The 26734-nt window shown below is 39.4% G+C and overlaps 1 protein-coding gene across 6 annotated transcripts in view; it reads right to left on the minus strand.

Annotated features, from left to right (window-relative positions):
* FIG4 (FIG4 phosphoinositide 5-phosphatase) overlaps nt 1-26734 on the minus strand; it is a 157398-nt gene that overhangs the window by 78383 nt on the left and 52281 nt on the right. For all 6 annotated transcript variants that reach the window (XR_007774117.1, XR_007774116.1, XM_050951350.1 and 3 more), the window contains exons 10-15: nt 26496-26593; nt 16636-16769; nt 14368-14484; nt 12997-13042; nt 11593-11741; nt 4007-4173 (exon numbers count right to left, since the gene is read on the minus strand). Coding sequence is in view for 4 of the 6 variants with exons in the window: in XM_050951350.1 (XP_050807307.1) it covers nt 4007-4173; nt 11593-11741; nt 12997-13042; nt 14368-14484; nt 16636-16769; nt 26496-26593 (711 nt within the window). In the remaining 2 variants the exon portion in view is untranslated. The remainder of the gene's footprint in view (nt 1-4006; nt 4174-11592; nt 11742-12996; nt 13043-14367; nt 14485-16635; nt 16770-26495; nt 26594-26734) is intronic.

Here is a 26734-nt window from a genome sequence, read left to right on the forward strand (position 1 = left end):
CTAGTGTGCTCCTGCTTGACCTGGCCGCAGAGCCAACCAGTAAGCCTGGAGGTGGGTGTGTATAAAGGTACTCGAACCCTTTGACTGGGATGAAGTACTTCTTTTCTGCCCTTGGTCGATGTCATCAGAAGTTTGGGTCCTCTACTGTTCCCGGGACTTGGTGGTGGATACTTTAAGGGGCTAAGGGCCTGGATGGGGGCGGGACATCAGTGTGGCTCTAGAGTGGCAGGGCAGCCTGAACTGGGTCCTTTGCCCAATGCCCCAGGGCCTTTCTTGCCCGGTGCTGGGGAGCTGTGATTCTTCATTTTCTTTCTGGGGACTGGTGACAGGGAACAGTGCTGGAAAGAACCCAGTCCTGGGGGTGTATACACTGAGGAACTAGGCAAGTCTTGGTGGAATAGCTCGGAAGCCAGATGAAGAGCAGCCTCCATGAGGACAGCCCAAAACTGAATATCCTGCTCTAAGTCCTGGGTCAAAAATTTGTACAAATACGACACTTGTCCTTCACATGTGATTCCCCCAAGCACTTGAGACAAATGCTGTGGGGGTCACTTATGGGAACAAGCCTGTTACAGTCCATGCAGGGCTTAAAGCCCAGACACCAGGGCATGCCTTACCCAGGGCGAAGTCCTCACTGGGATTCTAACTTCTAACAACACTTAACAACTAACTACTATAAACAACTATTTACAAGGCCCTAACACTCAAAGTCAGAAGAAATCAAACTGCTAGCTCTTGCTATGCAAGGAAAGGCACTTGACTAACCACCATGGGCGGTAAGAAGGAACTGAGAAGGCGTAGGGCTGGTGGTATGATATACAGATGCATGAGCACTGCACTGAAGTGGGGGCACCACAGCTGGCCTTACAGATTCCACTAAGGCAAAAGGCTCAGATAACCACGCATGTGGACGTGTGCACAAGTAGAATGGAATCAACATGAGCAAGCACTTGAAGAAGAACATGCTCTTCCAACTTTTCTGCCAACAGTTAAAAGTATCAAAAATGGTGGAATTCAAATAGTCAGAATGCCCATCAGAGAGCTTGTTAAGGGCATGCTTAAATGATTGCTCATATTCATTGTTTTTAAAAGTATGAGAAGGATGTAATTTTATTACAATATATTAAGCAGAAGTAGAAGCATCTGCTGCAGTAAAAGAGCTGAGTTCCAACTTCCTTTACAATCCTCTACTTTTTCTGATGCTCATAACGGTCTCAAAAAAATTAAACATACAAGGAATTTGTTTATGCTTGGTTTCTGCCTAAAAGTGAATTTTTATTTACTATTTTTTTAAGTTACAGCAAATTCAATTGAGCCATTTTTGAGTTTTATTCTCACTTTTGCCACTGACCTGCCTTAATACTTTGGAAACATTGTTTAAGTCTCAGTACCCCCATTCAGGAGGCAATCACTACTTCCATTTTTCAGATACAGAAAATGAAACTGAGGCACAGAGAAGTTAAGATAGAGAGCTAGGAAGTGTTAGAATCAAGACGGCAATCCAGGTTACCTGCTTGCAGGTCCAGATCTCATCTACTAGACCAAAGTGTCTCCAGGCAAATTACTTAACCAATCTGTGCCTTATTTATCTCATCTGTACAATGTGGTTAGTAATGCTTACCCCCAAGGGCTCTGAGGACTACATATGAAAAAGTGCTATGTAACTGCCAATTATCATCATCACCCATTTTTACAAATGGGCAAACAAACGTTAAATGACAGTGTGATCTAATGGGTTAGGCATGAGCCTAGCAGTGAGCAGGCAGTTTCTAATCGCAGTTCTGAAACTGACTTAGTGATTAGCCTAAAACCACACTATAAATCTTTAAAAGCAGTAAAGAGTCCTGTGGCACCTTATAGACTAACAGACGTTTTGGAGCATGAGCTTTCGTGGGTGAATACCTACTTCGTCAGATGCATGTAGTGGAAATTTACAGGGGCAGGTATATATATGCAGGCAAGCTAGAGATAATGAGGTAGTTCAGTCAGGGAGGATGAGGCCCTGTTCTAGCAGTTGAGGTGTGAAAACCAAGGGAGGAGAAACTGGTTCTGTAATTGGCAAGCCATTCACAGTCTTTGTTCAATCCTGAGCTGATGGTGTCAAATTTGCAGATGAACTGAAGCTCAGCAGTTTCTCTTTGAAGTCTGGTCCTGAAGTATTTTTGCTGCAGGATGGCCAGCTTAAGGTCTGCTATAGTGTGGCCATGGAGGTTGAAGTGTTCTCCTACAGGTTTTTGTATATTGCCGTTCCTAATATCTGATTTGTGTCCGTTTATCCTTTTCCGTAGCGACTGTCCAGTTTGGCCAATGTACATAGCAGAGGGGCATTGCTGGCATATGATGGTGTTTATTACATTGGTGGAGGTGCAGGTGAATGAACCGGTGATGGTGTGGCTGATCTGGTTAGGTCCTGTGATGGTGTCTCTGGTGTAGATATGTGGGCAGAGTTGGCATTGAGCTTTGTTGCATGGATTGGTTCCCGAGCTAGAGTTCCTATGATGCGGTGTGCAGTTACTGGTGAGAATGTTTCAGGTTGGCAGGTGGCCTGTGGGCGAGGACTGGCCTGCCACCCACCTGAAACATATTCTCACCAGTAACTGCACACCGCACCATAGTAACTCTAGCTCGGGAACCAATCCATGCAACAAACCTCAATGCCAACTCTGCCCACATATCTACACCAGAGACACCATCACAGGACCTAACCAGATCAGCCACACCATCACCGGTTCATTCACCTGCACCTCCACCAATGTAATAAACACCATCATATGCCAGCAATGCCCCTCTGCTATGTACATTGGCCAAACGGGACAGTCGCTACAGAAAAGGATAAACGGACACAAATCAGATATTAGGAACGGTAATATACAAAAACCTGTAGGAGAACACTTCAACCTCCCTGGCCACACTATAGCAGACCTTAAGGTGGCCATCCTGCAGCAAAAATACTTCAGGACCAGACTTCAAAGAGAAACTGCTGAGCTTCAGTTCATCTGCAAATTTGACACCATCAGCTCAGGATTAAACAAAGACTGTGAATGGCTTGCCAGTTACAGAACCAGTTTCTCCTCCCTTGGTTTTCACACCTCAACTACTAGAACAGGGCCTCATCCTCCCTGACTGAACTACCTCATTATCTCTAGCTTGCCTGCATATATATACCTGCCCCTGGAAATTTCCACTACATGCATCCGATGAAGTGGGTATTCAGCCACGAAAGCTCATGCTCCAAAACGTCTATTAGTCTATAAGGTGCCACAGGACTCTTTACTGCTTTTACAGATCCAGACTAACACGGCTACCCCTCTGATACTTGACACTAAATCTTTCTATGCCTCTGTTTTTCCATCCGTAAACAGAGATGATATTGACAGCATACCCTAACACATAGGGTTGGTCATGGTTGGCATAATTCATTAATATCTGAAAAACAAAATATAAGATTCTCAGATGGGAAATACAAGGCTGTGGCTGGAGAATTCAGCGGGTTTTACAATGGAAAAAATAAATCAGAGGACATGTCAGATTAGCATCAATAATGAGCCCAACAACGCTAAATCACCTAATTCTTTACCCTAAAGTTTCTCAATGTAAAATCCAGAGAATAACGGAGAAGAAAAAAAATCTTAAATCTTAACTTGAATGGTCCCTTAGAATATGTGCTATCTACTTATACTAAACAATCTGTTCCATCTTGCATTTAGCTGCGACGCTTGGAATACTGTTCCAAGACCAGAAGAAAAGCTCTGTGTAGCTCATGTTTGTCTCTCTTACCAAGAGAAATTGGTCGAATAGAAGATATTATTCTATTATCACAGCATTTCAGTGATCAAAGTAACCAGCTGTTTTAAAGTGCTCTTTTTTAAATAATATTTCCCTAAATTTGCAGAAACCAATTGCTGACAAGCAATGATTACTAATACAGAGAAAGCAAGATATACAGAAATATCTTGCTATCTAAATAATGACTTACAAGAAAACACTCATGAAGAATTCCATTTACCTGAAAAAGCATTACTGTAATATCTTGAGAGCGTCTGCATAATATCTTTGGAATGCTGGGTCCATGGTGCTATCTTCCTGTAGGTTTTTACTCGATGAACAAGTTGAGAACCTCCATATTGCAGAGAAAGTGTGTCTCCATGATCTTCATACAACTCCTCAAACAATCTAAACCAATGAAACCAAAATATCTGAGAATTCTATCACTACTGCTAGAAAGTCAATGTTTCTCTATTCTCTATTTTATGCCTTACTTACCTTTAAGTTTTAAAAAGACTTAAAGGTAAGCAGGTAGAATTTCAAATAAACTATTTTCAGTTAACGTAATGAGCGTCATACTTCTGAACCAGAAAAGCCAGGTGTCTTCTTCCAAAATGTTAATTTAGCTAGTAAAGATTACAGAGGTGCAAGAGGAGCTAAGTGTTCTTTCACAACATTCCTCTTAAAAAGACTAAGCATGTACTGGGCAACTAACTCTACATCTGCTCTGATCTAAAAGATCAAAGCACCAAACTTCTCTGATAACCTCCTCCTGCTGCCCACTTCAGATACTAGTCTTATCAGGACATGCACAAAGAAATTATTGTACACATTATGTATGTATTCACATGGATACACTGTGTATGTATATATGAATGAAAGGTATCAATGGTATATATCAGGGACGATAAGAAGGCTAAGTAAACATACATTTGTGGTTATTTTAACAAACAAGTAGATTTTAACAGAGTGAAATTAATCGTACAGTTATAAAACCTTAACAATATGTTCAGAAATGGAAACTTAGAAATATTTTCCGAAATATTAAAAGTTTAATTAATTCATTTTAGGTAACTACTGTGGAATTCTTGAGATACATAGGAGGAAAGAAATCTAGGTATTGCTGCCGGTTTACAAAAACAGAGAACATAAAAATGATAACTAGCCTAATCACACTGAAGTCTCAAATACTGTGATCACACATTCCAGGTCCAATTTTAGAGTGTTAACTCAGATAATCACTTCAGTGGAAGTTTTGCCAAAGTAGGGTAATCACTGCAGAAGTGGGCTCTAAAACCAAAAACTTACGCTTGCTCATTAGTTATAATACCTTAGATACTTAAATATTTATTACATGAGACTATATATCCTTATAGCTCCCAGAAGTAAACATGAATAAGAAACCAGGGAAATGACTGGTGGATAATGTTGGCTTGTAGGAAGAAAGGAAGATCTTAAATCTTCACAGAATAAGGTAACCCCTCTAGGATACCATATTACCATGCGATTTTGGGATGCATCAGGCGGGGTATTTCCTGCAAGGATAAGGATGTGTTAGTACCATTGTATACGGCGTTGGTGAGACCCATCTGGAATACTGTGTGCAGTTCTGGTGTCCCATGTTCAAGAAGGATGAATTCAAACTGGAACAGGTTCAGAGACGGGCTACGAGGATGATCCGAGGAATGGAAAAACTGCCTTATGAAAGGAGACTCAAAGAGCTTGGCTTGTTTAGCCTGGCCAAAAGAAGGCTGAGGGGGGATATGCTCGCCCTATATAAATATATCAAGGGGGTTAACGTTAGGGAGGGAGAGGAATTATTTAAGTTTAGTACTAATGTAGCCACGAGGACGAATGGGTATAAACTGGATATTAGGAAGTTTAGACTTGAAATTAGACGAAGGTTTCTGACCATTAGGGGAGTGAAGTTCTGGAATAGCCTTCCGAGGGAAGTAGTAGGGGCAAAAGACTTTCCTGGCTTTAAGACAAAGCTTGATAAGTATATGGAGGGGATGTTATGATAGGATCGTTAATTTGGGCAATTGATCTTGAATTACCACCAGACAGGTCTGCTCAATGGTCTGCGGGGAGATGTTGCATGCGATGGGTACTGAGTTGCTGCGGAGAATTCCTTCTTGGGTGCTAGCTGGTGACTCTTGCCCACATGCTCAGGGTTTAGCTGATCGCCATATTTGGGGTCAGGAAGGAATTTTCCTCCAGGGCGGATTGGCAGGTGCCCTGGAGGTTTTTCGCCTTCCCCTGCAGCGTGGGGCACGGGTCGCTTGCTGGTGGTGTCTCTGCAGCTTGAGGTCTTCAAACCATTTTTGAGGATTTCAATAACTCGGTCCTGGGATAGGGGTTGTTATAAAATTGGATGGGTGGGGTTCTGTGGCCTGCCTTGTGCAGGAGGTCAGACTAGATGATCAGATTGGTCCCTTCTGACCTATGAGTCTATATTCCCCTTTGTGGAGGTGGGAAAAGGACTCAGAATGGAGTCCAACCCTGAATATTAGTTATTTGGAATGAGGCATTTACCACCACACTTGACACAAGTAGTAAATGTCTGGTATCTCTGGGGTGTGGTCATGGGCATTAAAGCTTTTATAGTGATTGCAGCTGAGATGGTGAGGTCCATAAGTCTGACAGTAGAATACTGAAGGCAGTCTTTTATGGAGAATTGCAGACTAGAACTTGTCTTGAGTGTGTGTTTTTGTAATGTTTTCTTGGTCTGCAAATAAAACCACCTCCAATCTTGCAATGCTGATCACAATACCTGGGAGCTCTCAGCATCTGACAAGATCTGATGGTGGCACCTCTGCCACCTCAGTCTGAATGATTTCGAGAGCTCGTGGATTGCTGCAATCAAGGAGAGATGTGTGAGGAGTAAAGCTAAAAGCAGCACATGTTCATTTACAATTCTCTTAACCTGTGGTACATGCGAACAGGGCTGCAAGTCTAAAATTGGTCTTTGGTTTCATTTCAGCATCACAATAAGTGACTGTAGCTCATCCATTGAGCTTGATGGGAGACTCCATCATCATCATCATCATCATCCCCCCACTGCCAATAAACTTGACTTAATACAGTTGCAGCATGCCACTTTAAACCCATCTCTGTGATTTTGTTTCATTCTCCTGTATCCAACCTGCATATCCTGATCAAGGCCTACAAAATAAGCAAGTCAGCCAGGCTTTTTAGAAAGAACCTGCTAGTTATAAACCTACAAGGATACATTTTATAAAGATCCTGCTCTAAGTCTCCTACAGATGATCAGGCAAGATTTAGCCTTCAGCTATTATAACCTCTTCAGGAGGGAGTTCTCTCATCTAAAACCGTTGCAATTTAACAATGAAATTGTCTTTATGGAAATTTAACTGTTAAACCACCTGTAAGCACAATTTGTACTACATGTGTAAGAAAGCAGAGTCAAATATAGTAAAAATCTTAAATGAATCAAACAGTGCTATAGAATCTCTGTGGCTAGAAATTCCATGCTTCAATAATAAGAGTATAGCAGTAGGAATATACTAATTGACCACCTTACGGGGATGGCAGTGGTGACCATGACATGTTCAGGGAGATTAGAGAAGCTACAAAAATAGAAAACTCAATAATAGTGATGGATTTCAACTATCCCCATATTGGCTGTGTACACGTCACCTCAGGCTGGGATACAGAGATAAAGTTTCTAGACACCATTAATAACTATTTCTTGGAGCAGCTAGTCCTGGAACCCACCAGGGGAGAGGCAATTCTTGATTTAGTCCTAAATGGAGCACAGGTGGTTCAAGAGGTGAATATAGCTGAACCACTCCGTAACAGCAACCATAATATAATTAAATTTAACATCCTTGTGGAGGGGAAATACCAAAAAAAAAAAAGGAGCATTTAACTTCAGAAAAGGGAACTATACAAAAATGAAGATGCCAGTTAAATTGAAAGATACAGTCACAAGAGTGAAATGCCTATAAGCTTAATGGACAATACCGTAACACCATAATAGAGGCTTAAATTAAATGTAAACCCCAAATTAAAAAGAATAGTAATGGGACCAAAAAATGCCATCATGGCTAAACAACAGAGTAAAAGAGGTGATTAGAGGCAAAAAGGCATCCTTCAAAAAACGAAGTCAAATCCTAATGAGGAAAATAGAAGAATAAACTGTCAAGTCAGGTGTAAAAGTATAATCAGGAAAGCCAAAAAAACCCCAAAAATCTGAAGAGCAACCAGCAAAAGACAAACTAAGAGCAAAAAACTTTTGAAGTGCATTAGAAGCAGAAAGCTGCCAAACCAATCAGCGTAGCCACTGGACGATCGACATACTAAAGGAACACTCATGGAAGACAAGGCTATTGTAGAGAAGCTAAATTAATTCTTTGCACTGGTTTTCACTATAGAGGATGAGACAGAGAATTCCACACCTGAGCCATTCTTTTTAGGTGACAAATCTGAAGAACTGTTCCAGATGGAGGGTGTCAATAGAGGAGGTTAAATTAAACAGCAAAAAAATCCCTAGGACCAGATGGGATTCACCTGTGGAACTTGTTGCCAGGGCTGCTGTGAAGGACAAAACTAACTGGTTTCAAAAAAGGATTAGATAAGTTCATGGAGGACAGGTCCACCAATGGCTATTAGCCAAGATGGTCAGAGATACAACCCTATGCTCTGGGTTTCCCTAAGCCTCTGACTGTCAGATGCTGGCACTGGATGACAGGGGATGGATCACTTGATGATTGCCTCTTCTGTTCACTCCCTTTGAAGCATCTGGCATTGGCCACTGTTGAAAGACAGGAAACTGGGCTTGATGGACATCGTTCTGACTCAATATGATCATTCTTGTGTTTTTTTTTTAAAAAGACCTTGAAAAAAGATTAATAACTTTGAAAGTCTGAATATATCAAAATATTGTCTCATTACTAAGTCAGACAGTAAGAGTCAGCGTTAACTAGGGACAAGACAAGTATAAATGTGATGCAGTACAGAAGGGAGAACTTAAAAAAAGGTGAATGTGGTCAAATACATAGGAGGATAGTAATTTTAGTAGCTGCATTTCAGACAAACTGGAAATGGGAGCTGTTATGTGAATGTCAGGGAGATCAGAGAGGAGGCGACTGCTTTAATCAAAATGAAAAATTAGGACAGGATGTATTGTGAGAGAGAAAAAAAAACTTGCATCGGGGGGGAGTGGAAAGATTTTGACATAGCCTAGATGTGAAAGGATGAGAGGAAGGAATCAAAGGTGACCCCAAGGAAGGATGATGGCATAGTAATGGAGGAAAGAGAAAGATAAAAAAGACTGGGCAGAAAAATAAGGTCAGCTTTAACCTTCCAAAAAGAGATGGAGAAAGGATGAGATGTGGAAATGGATTAAAAAAAAGACAGATTACATGTGGAGTGGCAGATTTGCAGGTCAACAGTATAAAAATGATAGGAGTCAAATACTTCTGTCATACAGCACATTATTTCTGGCTACTACACCTCTACCCCAATATAACGCTGTCCTCAGGAGCCAAAAAAAAAAAAATCTTACCACGTTATAGGTGAAACCACATTATATTGAACTTGCTTTGATCCGCCGGAGTGAGCAGCCCCACCCCTTCGGAGCACTGCTTTACTGCGTTGTATCAAAATTCATGTTATATCGGGTTGCATTATATTGGGGTAGAGGTTATATAATAACTTTTAAAAAGTTCAAGTCTGTTTCTGGACTTAAGAGTTGAGAAAACGATGGAAACTAGCATAGTACCCTGTCTTATTTTATTCAAAAAACAGATAGGTTTGCTTATTCTGGCTTTTTGGCATTATGAGAATTTTCAGAATTTTTTTCTCCCTTTCCTTCCTAGAAATTCAAGTTCTGGTAGATGCATAGGAGGAAGATGTATAGACGGAGCTTCTGTGCATGATCTCAAATAATTCCTCCACTGTTCTGATGAGTAAATCTGAAAATCTAATCTAAAAATCATTCAGCAAGTGAAGAGATTTATAAAACATAATTGAAGAAGATATCCATACACAGAAGGCCACATAAAGTAACACATCTTGATCTATCTTCAAAAAGCAGAAACAAGTACGTAGCAAGCACAACAGTAAGTCATACAACTGTCCAAAGGCAAAAAAAATCCCTAAATACCCAAGAGAAAAGGGGCCAGTGAAGTGGAAGATCAAAAGGAATTGCAAGGGTAATATGCTCTGGAGGTTTTCTGATGTCCCATCAAACGTGGTGCCTCAAAGGCAAAGCAGCAAAACAGTTTCTTCTGCCTCTATTCACTTCTGCTTGGAGAAATATGGTTGTGTCAGAGAACTGCGGTATTGAGCAGGTGACTGTTCCAAAGGGGTCTGCCTCTGGGATTGAAAGTTGTTCAATCTGTTTCAACAGGAAGGCCACTAAACCCTCTAGTAACAAAGGTCTTCCCAGATCTATGCTTATTATGACTCTTTGAATGGGAATAAGAATAGGAGAGACCTCTCAGATATGTGGTGGTGCTTCTTCATATGCATCACCATCTCTGGATCCTGCAACTTCAGAGATCCAGCAGTCTTTTTTTAGGCTTCTTAGAAGCAGAATACAGATCTGACTCACATTCCTTTGCTCGAGCACCCTTGTGCAGAGATAACTGTTTATGCCAAAGCATTTAGCCAAGACTGCAGTAAAGCTGAGGGAAACGTGGAGGAGCCATTCTTCCCCTAGGAACAGTGACAGGCAATTCCCTTTGTAGGACTACCAGATAAAGACTGTAGCTATGTCTTTATCCAAAACAATGAAGGCAAGCATGTTGGTCTGAGACTGGCATCTTTCCATTACAGGAGACTCACCTCAAACCCCAAATGCTTTGAATCTGCCATCAGGAAATTCAAGCAGCACTAACAGGAAGTTAAGAACACCAAACTGATTAGAGTCAATATTATGAACAAACCAAACACCCCATCAGCATGAACACCAAGAAAGGATTTTATGAGTAATAGTCAATCTTTACTTTAAAACAAAAACAATGGAAATATCTCCCTCAATCCTGCTGCTCCAATAAGCTACACTATGCAAGAAATACTAAACTACCTGAAACCATGAGTTCAGAGGTCTCTATTACAATAATAAGAAAAACAATGTGGCCTCAATTGTCCCTCATATTTATACAATCAGGCCAAAATGTCCAAATCCCTGAGTGAACACTCTTGCAAGCTTTAATTGTCACTAATATTCAGAAGGTTCCAAACTCAGCATCAAAGGCACATGTGTATAATCGGAAAATGTTCAGAGAGAGGTTGCAGAAGGATGCGTTCCATCCCCCCCTTCCCCCTCAATGCACCAGATTGTACCAAGAAGATACTGTAGAAAGGAAAATGAAGAAAAATAAGTTGAAATGTATCTCTGCATTGTATTTCTGGTTAGTGGAAACATCTGGCAAAAAATTATGCTTAGCTCACTTTAAAGGCAAACTGCAAAGCAAAAATTAAAAGCTTTATAAAACACTTATTATGTTTATTTAAAGGACAGAGTTTTCACATTTGAATTTTAAGCATCAAAAGAGAAGTGCTCAGTTTTGTTATCCTGAAAGGAGCCTGAGAAGCATACTAATCAAATAAAGGTAATCTTGAAGTTACATTGATTTCTATGTTAAATGTCATACAGAGGGATGAATGGATAATTCAGTGAGCTGAAAAAATGATCTGAACATTAGTTTGATTTAAACATTAATTTTTCTTTAAGTGAAAATACTATGAAAACAACAAAATATAAAAAGCCACAGAAAAAGATAACTGTTTAATATTTGTTACAAAATTAATGCCAGGAAAAAAACAACATATTTTACTAACAGTGAAATATCTTACCTAACAGCATCTGTGTCAAATTGCAGATTGGGTTTATCAATCAACCCCAAAGAATAGAGCTGATAGGCTAAAGCACACTTCCCCACCATGAACTGGGCTGTGTTAGTGCGATCTAAACAGTCAACACAATTGGTTCGAAGAACACCAGTCTAGGAAAGAAGAAAGAATAAATGGGGGATTCTTCAACCAGTTCCCAATCATTACATTCATGCTTACTCAAACACTTAATTATTCAAAATCTTGCATGAATAGGTCAAGATCTTAAATAATTTAGGCTGCAATTGTCTATGTTACAGAAAACCGCTAAAGCTTCAATTCAAAAGAGTTTCACTATTATCAGCTTCCTGAAACATTAAACTCTTCCTTCCTCTCATAAACAAACTTATGATTTATTGCAAAAAAAAATGTTGGGTGCCACTGCAATGTAAAAATAAAAAGTTTCAATTTTTAAGTCTTGCTACTAACGCTGAAATATAAAAAACAAAGCATGCTATCATATTGCTGTGGCCATAGGACAACGATGTTTATATTGTCAACCCTCCTATTCATAGGCAACAGATGTACAAGTTCCGTTAAATATAACAATCTGCATATCTTTCTAAATACCACCTGTGTCTGTGTTCTTCAATTCCATAATGCCTACATAAGGCTTGGTATTTTATAATCTGAAGAGCTGAAAGCATAAATACCATATAATATTTTCATATGAATGAGATCTGATTTATGGCTTATTTTGTTAATGCACGACAGACAGGTAGGCATGCAATACCTGAAGATGTATAAATCAAGGCAATATTCAAATGGCTTGCATGTTTTTTCTCTTTTAGAGAGATTAAAATTAGGCTCACTCAGCTATTTACTATTGGACTGAAGCATGTTTATTCCACACTCAACTAAAATTTTAATGTTTGAACAATGTAGTTTTCTCAATATTGAACAGTACATTTTTTCTGATTATAAGACAAGATGTAAAAAAAATTATTAAAAGCACTGTACTGTGTGGCTTGTTGCCTACGTACGGTTAATGTTACAAAGGATAGCAACTTTCAGCAAGACTGGTGCCACTATTGCTAGCTTCAGAAATGGAAATTAAATTTAAAATGTAATATATTTCTCAGATTTCATTTGGCAAGAAGATATTTCCAGCAGCACATTTTTTTCTAGCACCATCCAAAGACAGCGTGATCCTAAACCCATTTCAGGGCTCTGGGCGTTACTATAAAATATATATTTATATTAGTAAAGTACTGACTCAGAGGAGAAACAGTCATCTACTGATTCATGAACAATACTTGCTGCTGCACCTATGGTAGATGGCTCTTTGAAAGCATCCTGTCCTATCAGACTACTGACTTAAAGTCAATAAAACTTTGTTGTAATAAAAAACCAATATTATTTCAATACCTGTAAGCGACCAGTGGGAACAACAAAACCTCCCAGTTCATTCCATCTGGAAGGGAAACAAAATACCATGCCTTACAAAGTTTACTTAATGTAAGGATTATAGGTCATGTCATGTGTATCTGGCTCAGTGAAATAGAGAGAAGAATTTAATAATCTGCTAAAAATGAGTCTGAAATCTGAGTGGTTGAAAATACACATGAGTGGGTGAAAATGCGACTATACATATCTGGTAGGACATGAGTTGCAATTAGCTTGCAATGCAAGAAGTCCAGTATTGGAATAAGTGTGTGCTAAGGCTCACAACAAATTAGTCCAAGAAAGCCAAGTACAATATGCTTCTCTCCACCTCCAAAACCAAAATGCAAGTTATAGACCTTATCAGAATACAGAGATTTCCCTCAAGTTGGGAAAGTGATCACATAAAATATTTAACTAATGTTTATGGACAGGTTGAAGGAATTTTCCATAATAAGCCTAAAAAAATTGCATAAAATATACACATTTCAAGTATGTCATAAATCAATGAGGGCTGAATTGAGGTTTCAAAGTAAAAACTGATTTCACATCCCATTTTATCATTAATTTGAAAATTAAATAACTTATTTGCAGTTTAGAGATTTGGGAACATACAGTGTATCAGATAACTTCTGCAATGTTCTAAAAAGTTATAATAAAAAATAATCTGTCTTCCCTAGACATTTTTTAATTTTTTTTCTAAAAATATGAATTTCTTACAATGTATACAAGGGTAGGAACTAGCAAGTTTAGATGACAGGTATATTTCCTGGCATTCCTTAGAAAACGCTTTCTTTAAATTCAAAATTGTACTTGCTTTATCTGTTCAGATACTGCATATCTTGCTTTCAAGCATGCAATACAACATGAAGTGCATGCCCTGAAGCAGCAAAAGAAGCTGTTCTCAGAACAAGAACTGTTTGTTAGATCTTTCAAGAATTCAGGAACTGTTTAAATATAAAGGGGGAAAATGAACACTTCAGACTTAATCTGTAAAGTGTTTATTGTAGCAAGAACCACCAACTTGCACAAGTACACATTTACCCTGAAGATACAAGTAGCATAATTAGCGGCATATTTTACACTTGTTCAGTGTGTGGGTAATTATAGACTATGTCCCTTTGGTTGCAGTCTTTTTCACTCTAACTGGACATTAAATTTTAATTTTCACATTACTGCAATCCTTAAAAAGCCATGTTAGAGAGAGAGTACATATTGCAGGGATTTAGGAATATTTCATGTGTATAAGCATGTGTGTCTATATTTATACATACACACACAGAGGTTTATGTACACTCACCTCCCCCCCGCACAAACTCATCCTACCCTGTTTCCTTTTCTTGTTTTCATACATACTTTTCATCTGGCCGCAAGATGCTGCAGTAGGAATCAGGACGATTTACAAAGAATCCTGTTTTCTTCACTACACTTTCCGCAATTACATTCAATCTATCCAGGACATTACACAGTTTGCTATGGGGAGAAAAAACAAATACTGAATACTGTTCTCGAATTTTCACTGGTTTGAAAGTCTCCTGTCAGTGATTTTCTTTCATATCTACTGACCAAACATTATGTCAACAGTGTTTTCATGCCAGTTTTTCTCACTTCACATAATTAAAAAGGGACATTGGTAAATGATTAAAATTAACCATTCCACCAATCTTTGCATCATCTACATTTTATCATCAGTGATTTTATAATTAATTCCAGATTATTGATGCAAATGTTGAATAGCTTCAGGCCTAGTACCAATGGTTGTAAAACCCAATTAGAAATCCCCCATTCAATGATGAATCTTCACTGAAAATGACTTCTGGATATCTATCAGTCATCCAGTTCAATCTATTTAATATGCTTTATTAATACTGTATAGATTGTCAATTTTTTAAAATCAGAATGTCATGTGGTGGTACTAAGTCAAATGGTTTCCAAAAGTATAAGTATTGTAGTTACCATTAGCAATCAAACCTTAAATCGCAAAGAATGAAATCTGGTTTGTTGGACAAGATTTATTTTTAATAAAAAACATGTTTATTGATTATATTAATTATATTCCTATCTTTATTAATTTAATCACGTATCGACTTTTCCCCCTTATTTTGGCTGGGACTGATGTCAGACTAACTGGCCTATAGTTACCCAGGTCATCACACAAATGTGTCTCCCTCAAATGTGTGGAAAGTGAAGACATGACTAACTACACACTAGGATTCACAGTCTGTCCCCCAACCCTGGCATATGAGGCTTCTGACATGGACACGACATTTCTTGAAGCTCCTACAAGACTCATGGGCTAGAGAATACCCAAGGTAGATATCTAGGTTACGATAACCCATACTACACTATCTAAAAATTGTTAATTACTGAAGGGTAAAAGAATTAGACTATAATAATTTAGCCTGAGGACATAAAAGCAAGGTTCAGTTAACTCTCTGCAGCAATGGAACTGATGCAGTTGGAGGATGTGCTGCCTTACATAGTGTAGGGCAGGGGTAGGCAACCTATGGCACACGTGCCGAAGGCGGCATGCGAGCTGATTTTCAGTAGCACTCACACTGCCCAGGTCCTGGCCACCGGTCCAGGGGGCTCTGCATTTTAGTTTAATTTTAAATGAAGCTTTTTAAACATCTAAAAAACCTTATTTACTTTACATACATCAATAGTTTAGTTACATATTATAGACTTATAGAAAAAGACCTTCTAAAAACATTAAAATGTATTACTGGCACACGAAACCTTAAATTAGAGTGAATAAATGAAGATTCAGCACAGCACTTCTGAAAGGTTGCCAACCCCTGGTGTAGGACAATGATGTCACCCTCATCCTAGATCACTCATGAACCTCCCACGACATGGCTGTTCAAGGATATTCCACAGGCTCAACATGCATGTGCCATATTCCACAAATGGGAATGCACAAAGGCAGTGAAGAAAAAGCATTTTCAGAATTAGGCTGAAACAGCAGCTTGGTAAGTACAGATAAAGATACTTGTGGAAGACAAATATGGCATGTGTCAAAAGGCCTGGAGAGGTGCAAATCATCTGACTGATAAAAATACATGATAAAATAGGAGTGGTTAGAGAAACTTAGGCAGAGCTATATTGTATCAGAATGGGTGGTTCTGTTGATATAAAAAAGATTCATGAAATCAGATTGATTTCACCTGAATATCTTTTTTGGAAGAAAACTAGAAAAAAGTTCTGAGAATGTCAAAATATCCTACTTTCACATTTTTGGAATGGTATGTTTTGATTTTGTTTTGCCTTGAAATGACTGTTTCAAAATTTAATTTTGCATTATAATACAAATAAAAACAGAATTATTTTGTCAAAACATTTCAATTGACCTGTTATAAGGCTTTTCTCTCCAAAGGAAAATTTTAAGTCATTTCAAATTTTGGTTTTCACCAGATTTTTGGAACAAACCAACCAAATTTTGAAATCTCAAAATCCTTCATGAAACAGAACGTCCTCCCTCCTCACACCTGTAAAACTGTTCTGATCTCCTAAAACCACCCTCACACTGGCAAGATATAGCAAAGAAATGTAAAAAACATTTATCCCTGTCACTGACCAGTTATGAACTATGAAGACATCCATACAGAGAAAGAATTTGCCCACCTTTTTGTGTATTTGGCCATATCCCAAGGAATATACACAATAGCATGTTCTGGGGGTAAAAATTGATTGAGATATGTCACTGCACCAACAAGTTCTTCACTCAGAATCCTTTCATGCTTTCTTTTTTCACGTTCCTTAATCAAAGCCAGAAAAAATTAGCATTAACATTTTTGAGGTAACAGGTCTAAATGTTAAAAAGTTTGCATACAATCTCCCTCTCACACACCCCCATCTCCGATTTTAGTATTTCATAGTTTATAGGTGTAAAACAGAAAGAACAAGCAGCATGCATAAGAAAAGGGAGGGGGGCAGGGGAGCATTTATGCAACATTAAGGCAGACAGTTAAAAATGATCAAACATCAGGAAATTCAGTAAAATTCTAAATAGTATATTAGGTTTTATAATCTATGATAAACAGAATTATATTATGAAATACATTAGAATAGCCATACTATATATGTGCAAAAAATGGGTAGATTTATTTAAATCACTGATTTTTGTTACTATTGAATCAGCAAGCAGGAAACCTTGGTTTAAATCATAATTTTTAAAACTTGTTTCACATTTCTACTTTTTCATTTTCTGAAAGCAAGATTAATGGTTATCAATCCAAAGAGAATCAAAGCATATTGATTTGTAACTATATAGAGCCTTTACACTAAATTTGGTGCTTCTTTTAGCTAACCAGGAGGATACACTATATCTATATACATTTGTTTAAGCAATTACATGGATTAACATTTATTTAGACTTAGTTTTTACATTTCTCATAATATTAGAAAGTAGTGAAAGATGCCTCTCTTATTTACTAGATTAATTTGTTACTTGTGATTTGTGTCAACCTCTATTTCTATAGAAATTAAAATTCAATTAAAATGCACAAAACAGCATTTTATTTTTTTATTAGTAAAATAAAACTACCTTTGGAGCTGGATACATAATAACTTATCAAAACACGTTTTGCATTTAAAAACTAACTGAATTATTAAACAAAGAAAGTACTGAATTGAACTGACTGTCTCTGGTCACCATGCTCTTCAAAACTTTAGAACAGGGATGGGCAAACTTTTTGGCCTGAGGGCCGCATCGAGTTTCGGAAATTGTATGGAGGGCCGGTTAGGGGAGGATGTGCCTCCCCAAACAGCCAGGCGTGGCCCGGCCCCTGCCCCCTCTCTCACCCTGCTTCTCACTCCCTGACAGCACTCCCTGGGAGCCCTGCCCCATCTACCCCTCCCCCACTCCGTCCCCTCACTGCCATCCGACTGCCCCCTGCCACCCCATCCAACTCCTCCTCTCATTCTTGACTGCACCCCGGCCCCAGGACCCCTGCCCCATCCAACCACTCCTTCTCCCTGACCACCCCCAGAACCCCTGCCCCTTACTGCCTCCTGCTGCCCCATCCAACACCTCCCTTCTTCCTGACTGCCCCCCAGGACCCTGCACTCATTCAACCTTCCTGTTCCCCACCCTCTGACTGTCTCGACTCCTATCCACACCCCCACCCTCTGAGCACCACCCCAAACTCCTCTGCCCTTTATCCAACCCCCCTTGCTCCCTGCCCACCCCCTTACCGCGCTGCCTGGAACACTGGTGGCTGGCCGTGCTACAGCTGCACTGCTCGGCTGGAGCCAGCCACGCCACTGTGCAGCACAGAGCACAGAGTCAGGTCGGTTTCTGCAGCTGCACTGCCCAGCCACCTGGAGCACTGTGCTAGCGGCACGGCACGCTGAGGCTGCGGGGGAAGGGCAGGGGCGAGCCTTCCAGGGCAGGAGCTCAGGGGCTGGGCTGGAAGGTCCTGTGGGCCGGATGTGGCCCACGGGCCGTAGTTTACCCACCTCTGCTTTAGAACTAGTAGATCTCATTCTCTCACACCTGCTTTTTATCCAAAGATTAGAAAGAGAAAACAAACTTTCCTGATTTTTCAACTCCCAAGTGGTTTAACTTCAGCTGAACCAGTCACTGAACTGAATTAGTTGAATAAACTAAAATGAAGAAAATATTCTCTCTGCACCTGCGGAAAAGGCTATTCATGTTAAAAGCTGGTTTAGGCAGTTCAACAAAGTCTAGTTCCAGGCGTTCACACAGTGACTTTCACTGTTCAGTGGTGGCTTTCCTTTAAAGTCTGGCAGCAAACATGTATTGTTTAATTTTTAAATGTGAAATTTTAACCAATTATAGTAAGCCCAGGCCTTAACAGAGGATGTCAATTTCAAGTTTAATTATAATTATAAACAGGGTTTTTTAAAATAAATCTGTATTCAATTTAAATTTAAAAAAAATCAATTTTTAATTGATTTATATCCACCCTGGCACCAAAGAGTTAATAATAGTGCTGGAATCTGAACATTTTGATATCAGATTCGAGATTTTTAAGTATGGAATCCAAGGTTGCATCAACAGAGCTTTTCATTCCATTTTCTACATAACTTCTTAAGAGGAAATAAAGAGGACAGAAAGGAGAAAAAAGGGGAGGAAAATGAAGCTAATTCAGTTCTAGAACTTACAAGCTCCACCAGCCGATCTCATAAGCTCTCTGACTCCAGAGCTGTTTAGACTAGCTATAATGTTCTTGTAGCTTTTTCAAATTAACAAATGAACATTTAACTTTTTACACACTGTGCAGTGTATCTTTATTTTACTCTGTACTAAAAGGACATTTTCTACGGTGCACATAGAAATAATTTTTAAATAGTTGTACCTTTTTAAACCAAAAGTAATATATTTCAAACCAAACAGTACCTTAATTATGACTACTTTCATGACAAGTTTCTAACACAAGCCATTTTTGCTGTAACATGGCTCAAAAAGCATGGTATTATTTTAAAGGGGGAAAGTATTCTCACTCTGTACACTCCTGAGAAATAATTTATAGAGGAATTTTCCTACAACATTCCAAAACTTATTTATGATCAGAGACTAAGCATAGCAAGTTTAACCCCAAAAGGCAAACTTTCAGAATGTTCTCATTCTGTCAACAGTGACTAAAAAGTGGAAGCTGTTTTGCAACTCAACTATAATAGGCACTACTGATGTCCACTATTACATAAACTAGATCAGATTTAAAAACTAGACAGACAGAAAAAAGCTGTACATTTTAACAAGTATGATTGTTACTTAGAACTACAAGATGCTATGTACAGAATCTGCAGGGAACATAGCTATCAATGGATACTGCTGAGGTGGGAAGCATAACTATTGAGGAATAGGGAAATAAAAAAAAGAGTGAAGAGTGCGGGAAGGGAGAGGAAAAAGACATGAGAAGTGAGAAATGATCTGAAGTAAATAGGATGAAATTCAATAAGGACAAATTAAAAGTACTCCACTTAGAAAGGAACAATCAGTTGCACACATACAAAATGGGAAACGACTGCTTAGGAAGGAGTACTGCAGAAAGGGATCTGGGGGTCATAGTGGATCACAAGCTAAATAAGAGTCAGTGTAACACTGTTGCAAAAAAAGCAAACATTCTGGGATGTATTAGCAGAAGTGTTGTAAGCAAGATACGAGAAGGAATTCTGCTCTACTCCACACTGATTAGGCCTCAACTGAAGTATTGTGTCCAGTTCTGGGTGCCACATTTCAGGAAAAATGTGAACCAATTGGAGAAAGTCCAGAGAAGAGCAACAAAAATGTGTAAAGATCTAGAAAACAAGACCTATGAGGGAAGATTGAAAAAATTAGGTTTAGTCAGTCTGAGAAAGAGAAGACAGAGGGGATATAACAGTTTTCAAGTACATAAAAGGTTGTTACAAGGAAGAGAGAAAAATTGTTCCTCTGAGGATAGGACAAGAAGCAATGGGGCTTAAATTGCATCACCCTTTGCCAGAGACGGGTCTCATGGGCCCCTTCCCTTCCCCAGGATCAAGCCAGACAACCAGAGTGTGCAGAGCCTTGATCCCAACTGGGCTGGGTGCTCTGCTCACTGAGGCTGAATATTTTTTTTAAGGCTCAACCAAAATGGTTCAATGGTTTCCAAGAACAATATTAGAAGAAAATAAGTTATTCCACGGTAAAATTTAGGTGGCCTTTTCTTTGGAAAGTTCTAGCACCACCATGCTTTGAAATATGACAATGGTACCCTTTGTGTCAGAAATGAGCCTTGGCCAAATTTGCCCAAGTTATAAACCTCTGGGGGGAAAAAAAAATCAGTTTTCACAAACTCAGAGACTTGCTAGAGTTTAATAGCTTAAATCTCTAAAGAATCCATCCTCACTGACCATGCTCCATCTTCTCCCAGTTCCTAGTGCTGACCAGATTTTACATACACTTGTTCCACAGAGCAGTGAGCATGCTCCATCCCAGAGCTAAAGAAGACTTTTGCTATAATGGCTGTTGCAGGCTGGGATGGGGCCAGGTACCAGAACTGAGTAAGGAAGCCTGTCTCTCCTGTGGTCTCTATAAACAAACCTCCCCTCCCCCCACCTGCTGGCATCAAGACAGTATGAAGGAGGGAGGAAGTCATCTGATTCAAATACAGACGAGACAAGAGCCAGGGTGGAGGGAGGACTTGGTGAGTAGATTGGGACAAGGAACCTGAGGGATGGAGATTGGGGCTACAGTGTAACCTGAGATTGGCTGGGAAAGAAGACTAAGTTTAGGAACTAGAGGGCTGGGGTGGAAATGGAGACATCTGATAAAGACCTGGGGCGGGGCCGAACTGGGACTAGCTTGGCACAGAGACTGTGACAAGAAGTCAGGGGAGGTGAGGAGACACAGATTGGATGGGACTGGGAGTCAGTGGGGGTGACAGCCAGGGAGGAGAGAGACCAACAAATCAGGGATTTGGGGAGAGAACTGAGACTGCCTGGGCAAGGAAACTGAGTAGCAGCAGTGGGACACTGGTTCTGGAATCTGAAGGGGTAAGGCCTGAGGAATGGGATTGAGTATGTGAGGAGAATGGGACTATGAGACTGGGACAAAGTCAGAGCTGGGGTAGATAAGACTGGGACAGATTGGAGAGGATGGCACAGAAAGGGTCAGCTTGGGGGAAATGGGCAGTAGAGTCTATGCTCCTTAGAGCAGTGGTTCTCAACCAGGGGTCTAGGGCCCCCTGGGGGGCCAAGAGCAGGTTTCAGAGGGTCTGCCAAGCATGGCCAGCATTAGACTTCCTAGGGCCCAGGGCAGAAAGCCAAAGTCCCACCGTGCAGGACTGCAGCCCTGGGCCCTGAGTCTGACCATCAGGGCTGAAGCCAAAGCCCTGTGGTGTAGGGCCCCTGGCAATTGCCCTGCTTGCTACCACTTAACGCTGGCCCTGGCTTTTATATGCAAAAAACACAGTTGTGGCACAGCTGGGCCTTGGAGTTTTTATAGCATTTTAGAGGGGGCCTCAGAAAGAAAAAGGTCGAGAACCACTGCCCTACAGCACACTTCCCTCAGACTTGGAATGGAAGAACAGATTCTTGAGTTTCACAGCCTCTGCTGTCTGCAAGTATCTCCAAAACCTGCTGGCAAAGTGTCCCATCTCTCTCTGGTACTGGTCCATAAAGAGGTTAATAACCTACTATTGCTATCATTTACTCTGTAAACTGAAAATGGCATACCTAAGAGTAGATCTAACGGTTTCAACCCTGCTGATGAACTACTTGGGTATTAACGTGATGTCATGTGATGGACTGAGGCCGTTTCTGTTTGTAATAGGCTCTCATGATCAGGATCCCTGAAGAGGGATGGTGATGGGGTAGCCCCAGGCTGCGATCTCCAGCAGATCACACCCAGTGGAATGGGTTCAGGTGACTTCCAAAGGTTGTCCTCTTTGAATTGGTTCCTAAGCAGATCTTGACCTCCCATCAAATTTGCTGACAAGCTATCATTATGGAACTTGGGGCCGAAGTTGGGGAGAGTTGACTCCCCTTGCTCTACCTCAAATGTTTCTGTCAGGGTACTGCATTTGTCTGTGGTAAGATAGGGAACATGGTCTCTGCTGGTGCAATGGCTGAGGGCTGTATGGTTGAGGATGGGGAAGTATAGATAGCCAACAAACACAGGGTCACTTTGGAATCTTCCAGTAAATGTAGGATGCTATTGGTTAGTTCGATGAACAACTCTGAGCCCTCAATGAGCAAGCCATCATTCATGGCTTGAACCTTGTGAGGGATATATGAGGCTTGGAGCTACACAACTCTCTGCATGATCATATGCAGGCAGTTATAGACCTGGATGGCGTGTCACAGGTATCCATCGCTGCCTGCAGGGTTATCTTGGCCACCAGTTGGCCTTCTTTTAGTGTTTTTCAGCTCCTCTCTTTTGTGAGGCAGCCTGGCCTGGAAAGGTGTCACCCTGTCTATTGTTAAAAAGTCATATTTGGTCAATAAAGCCTGGCGGTTGGCCTTGCTCCAAAAATATCTAAGCATCTAGGATCCTTGCCCTTAGAGATGAGTCCTGGTGGGTGTAAAATTACTTGAATCCCAGGCATGGAGAGGATACCTGTATTATTTCTCTACATGTTTCACTCACGGTGTTATAAGTTGTTGGCATTTGCCACAAGGCTCTGGCCAGATCTAGGAGGCTTTCATTCATGTGGAAGGCAATCCTGGTGAGACCAGTGGTCAACGATATGATAAGTAGCTCACGAGACTTATGGGAGATGACCAAAGTCACAATGCCCAGGGCATCTCTGATCTGCATCAGAAGTTCTTGAAAGGTCCTGAAATCATCCAGTGCTGGTATAGGTACTGAGGCTATTATCTTGTTTGGGGACTAGAAGGAGAAGTCATTAGGCAGTAAGAAGAAGAGTTGTTTGGCCTCTGATTCTCTCTTTTTTTGGGGGGGGGGGTTCTATGGAGGACAGAGGTCCTTCATCAGTGTTTGGGGTGACCCCATTCAACACCCTGCTTTTACATCTGAAGCATCAAATTCACTGGAAGATATAGACTTGAGTATTAGATGGGTCTTGGAGCTCAGTTCTTCTGGATCCAATGCCATTCAGATTGCTCCAGAAGATGAATCTTCAGCATTGCATTTCTTGACTTGTGGGTTTTTGCAGACAAGAAAAGGCAAATGAGAACCTGCTTGGGATGTGAGACTTTCTGAAACAGAACAGATATCTTTTATCTGAGTGGAATTTGCCCATTGCAGGATGGACAAGTACAGGCAACCTTAATTCTGGCATCTCTTAACTTTGAGTCCTTGGCTTTGCAAGCTTAATAATGTTCTTTTCTCATAGTTTTCTGTGTGTAATTATATAAACAAATCCCAGCAACAGCACATACAATTTGTTACTAATTACTACCACTTTCCACATTGCACAGAAAAGCAGAAGACATTTATAAACTCACTAACCTTTAACAATTCCCCAAAGAGTAAGAGCACCTGAGGTAAAAATGCTCAGTGGTTGTGCTGAAGTTGGATCAACACTCACATGCATAGGAAAATACAATTTTCCCCACTGCACATAAGTAGTAGAAGAGCATTAATTTTAGCATGCTAGTATTGAGCACCTACAGAGACACATTTTCAGCCACACTACAAAAGCCTTGTGAATAAAAGCACATAATGATTCACATGTCAGGGTCATGTGAATCTGGATTCACATTTTAGTGCTGGCCTTTGAAAACTAAATCTGTAAATAAGAGAATCATTTTCTTGTCAACAAAGTATATCTCAAGTTGTTTACCACAGATTCATGTGCTGATTCTTAAAAGCACACTCAAACAAAAGCTTTAAGAAATAGAAAATAATGGGACTTTGCTATTTACTACTTTAGCTTACAGATTCTCAAAGTCAGACTTTTGTATTTTTTCAGTTTTTTTTTTTTAATGAGAGACTTATATTGCATGCATGTAAGACGTCCTTTCTAAACTGAACATCTCTCTACAACATACTATAATGGAACAACAACAAGGAAGATTAAGAGAGAATATGAAATCAGATATAATTAAATTAAAGATTCCTATGACACAGTATTAAGTATACTACAATTTAATGAAGAATACACTGAAATGACATATGATGGTTCTTATATCAAGTATGTATTATCCAAATAAAAATAAATTAAAATACATCAGCAATAGCCATATACCTCTGCTGCAACTCTCTCTTTTCTACATAGGCGTATAATTAATTAGGTCTATTAAATCATTTTATTACATTTGCATTTATTTTCTTTAAAACATATATATTTTACCCATATTGTCAGAAAAGTTATGAAGCAGTTAGTAACACAAACATTAAGATGAAATTCCTCCTTTTCTGCTCTGAACTTTAAGAGGCAAAACATACATTAAAACATTCACTTTTTCATTATATTTTGCATAGATATACTGCAGTTTGATTGAATTATTCAAAAGTCCAAAATTTATTCTCTTCCAAGTGTTTTTAATTTATGTTCAAAGTATTAATGCCTTTTTATAAATGCAAACATGAATTATATAGTTAAATCCAAGATTAGAGAGACAGAGATAAAACTGTACCTAATTTTGTTCAGCTCATTTGTTTAAAGACACAATTCAGTAATCTACCAAAGTGAGCAATGTTCTTTGCATGCAACTTCTTAGTATGATTGGACCCTTATTGCCATCACTTATCTTCTTCCTCCAAGAATAGGAGGAAACAAATTGGTCCCTGTGCAGGATACATATATTTACAGTGTTTTTCATTCTCAGAAAAAGTTGGGCCCCCTGGATGCTAATCAACATCTGTTTGGCATTTTCAATAAAGTGACTGGCTCATGAAGATATTAGATTCAAATATGTTCAATTAGATATTGTCTGTCACACACTCTCTCACTGTCAAATAGATCCCTATATTTTCAAGATTTATCATTAGCATCTGAAAATACTCCACACTTAATACATATCTAAATTACTCTTTGATAAGAAGGCTAAAAGTAATATTTATATTTAATATGCCATCATCCTCCAGACTGCCTGTCAAATGCTTAAGATATGCATTAGACACTAATAGACAAAGGAGCATTTACTGTTTTTCATGATGTTTTGCATGGGGTACAGTTGTTTTAGTTTGGAAGTTTATCACCAAGACTTCTTGCAGTCATATGATGGCACTGCAGCATACACTGGTGGTAAATAGAGTGAAGCAGAAACAAGAAAGATGGCCTTTTGGTTAAAGCACTGGGGACCGGAATCAGAATATCTAGATTCAGTTCCTGGCTCTACCACAGATTTCCAGCCTGACCTTAGGCTTCATACTGGTATTACTGTCTGGACATATTTTCAACCCATGGTTCAAATATTCCTGCTCAAGGTGGGGTGATTCCAATAGCCTGAAAGGAAAGATGAAGTATGCATTGCAAGAAGTATATAATCATTAAGGATATTTTATCTCTGAAGAACTATACTGACAGTCTAGCTACAATGCAAGGTACACCTGGGAAGGGGAACAGGTTTGTGAAAAAAGTCCTCCATTTGTGGGCTGGTATTAGCTCATTGTGAGATGGAATGAGAGCATTCCGACCCAATCAAAATAGATCCTCATGTTTCAGTATAAAATGTAATCCTTCTGCCTGTTTCAAACTTGCATGGAAAAGCTTCACTGGGAGTCAAATCCAAATCTTCTGTTTTAGAAAGACAACTGATACATTGAAACCAGTTTAACGATGGATAGGAGTGAAAACAGCAAGGGAGGAATTTCATCTGTTGGTTCATTCAAACTTTCCTACAAATAACCTTCTTATTTATTAATCTGAAAATGTGCATTTTCTATTAGAAGCTAGTATTAAATTTATATTTAGGGCAAGGCCAGCTTTCAGAACCAAATTTAAGCAGCAAAACTCATTGGCTTTAATGAGTCTATAATCTGGCTTTAAATGCAAAAACTTATTATAATTAAAATTATTTTTAACAAACCATGAGTTTATTGATTTATTTATACCACACCAAGTTATGACTAAACAATACTGTACCTTGACAAGATTCAAAATGATAATGGGAGAGCCAAACCTCTGAAGCATTTGATCAAAGTGAAGTGCAGCTATGTGCGCAAATGGATCTGCTTGGTCCACTGGAACAAAGTAAATAAATATTTTCAGGAAGAAAAAAAAAATATTTTCAGATCCTGAAAGGTTACTTTCCTATGAATGCATTTTTTATAAAAGATGTACTAATTTTTTAAAGCAATAGTTTCACACCTCTATCATTAAAG

The sequence above is a fragment of the Gopherus flavomarginatus genome, chromosome 4 (genome assembly GCF_025201925.1).
Source record: "Gopherus flavomarginatus isolate rGopFla2 chromosome 4, rGopFla2.mat.asm, whole genome shotgun sequence".
NCBI classification, from domain to species: domain Eukaryota; kingdom Metazoa; phylum Chordata; order Testudines; family Testudinidae; genus Gopherus; species Gopherus flavomarginatus.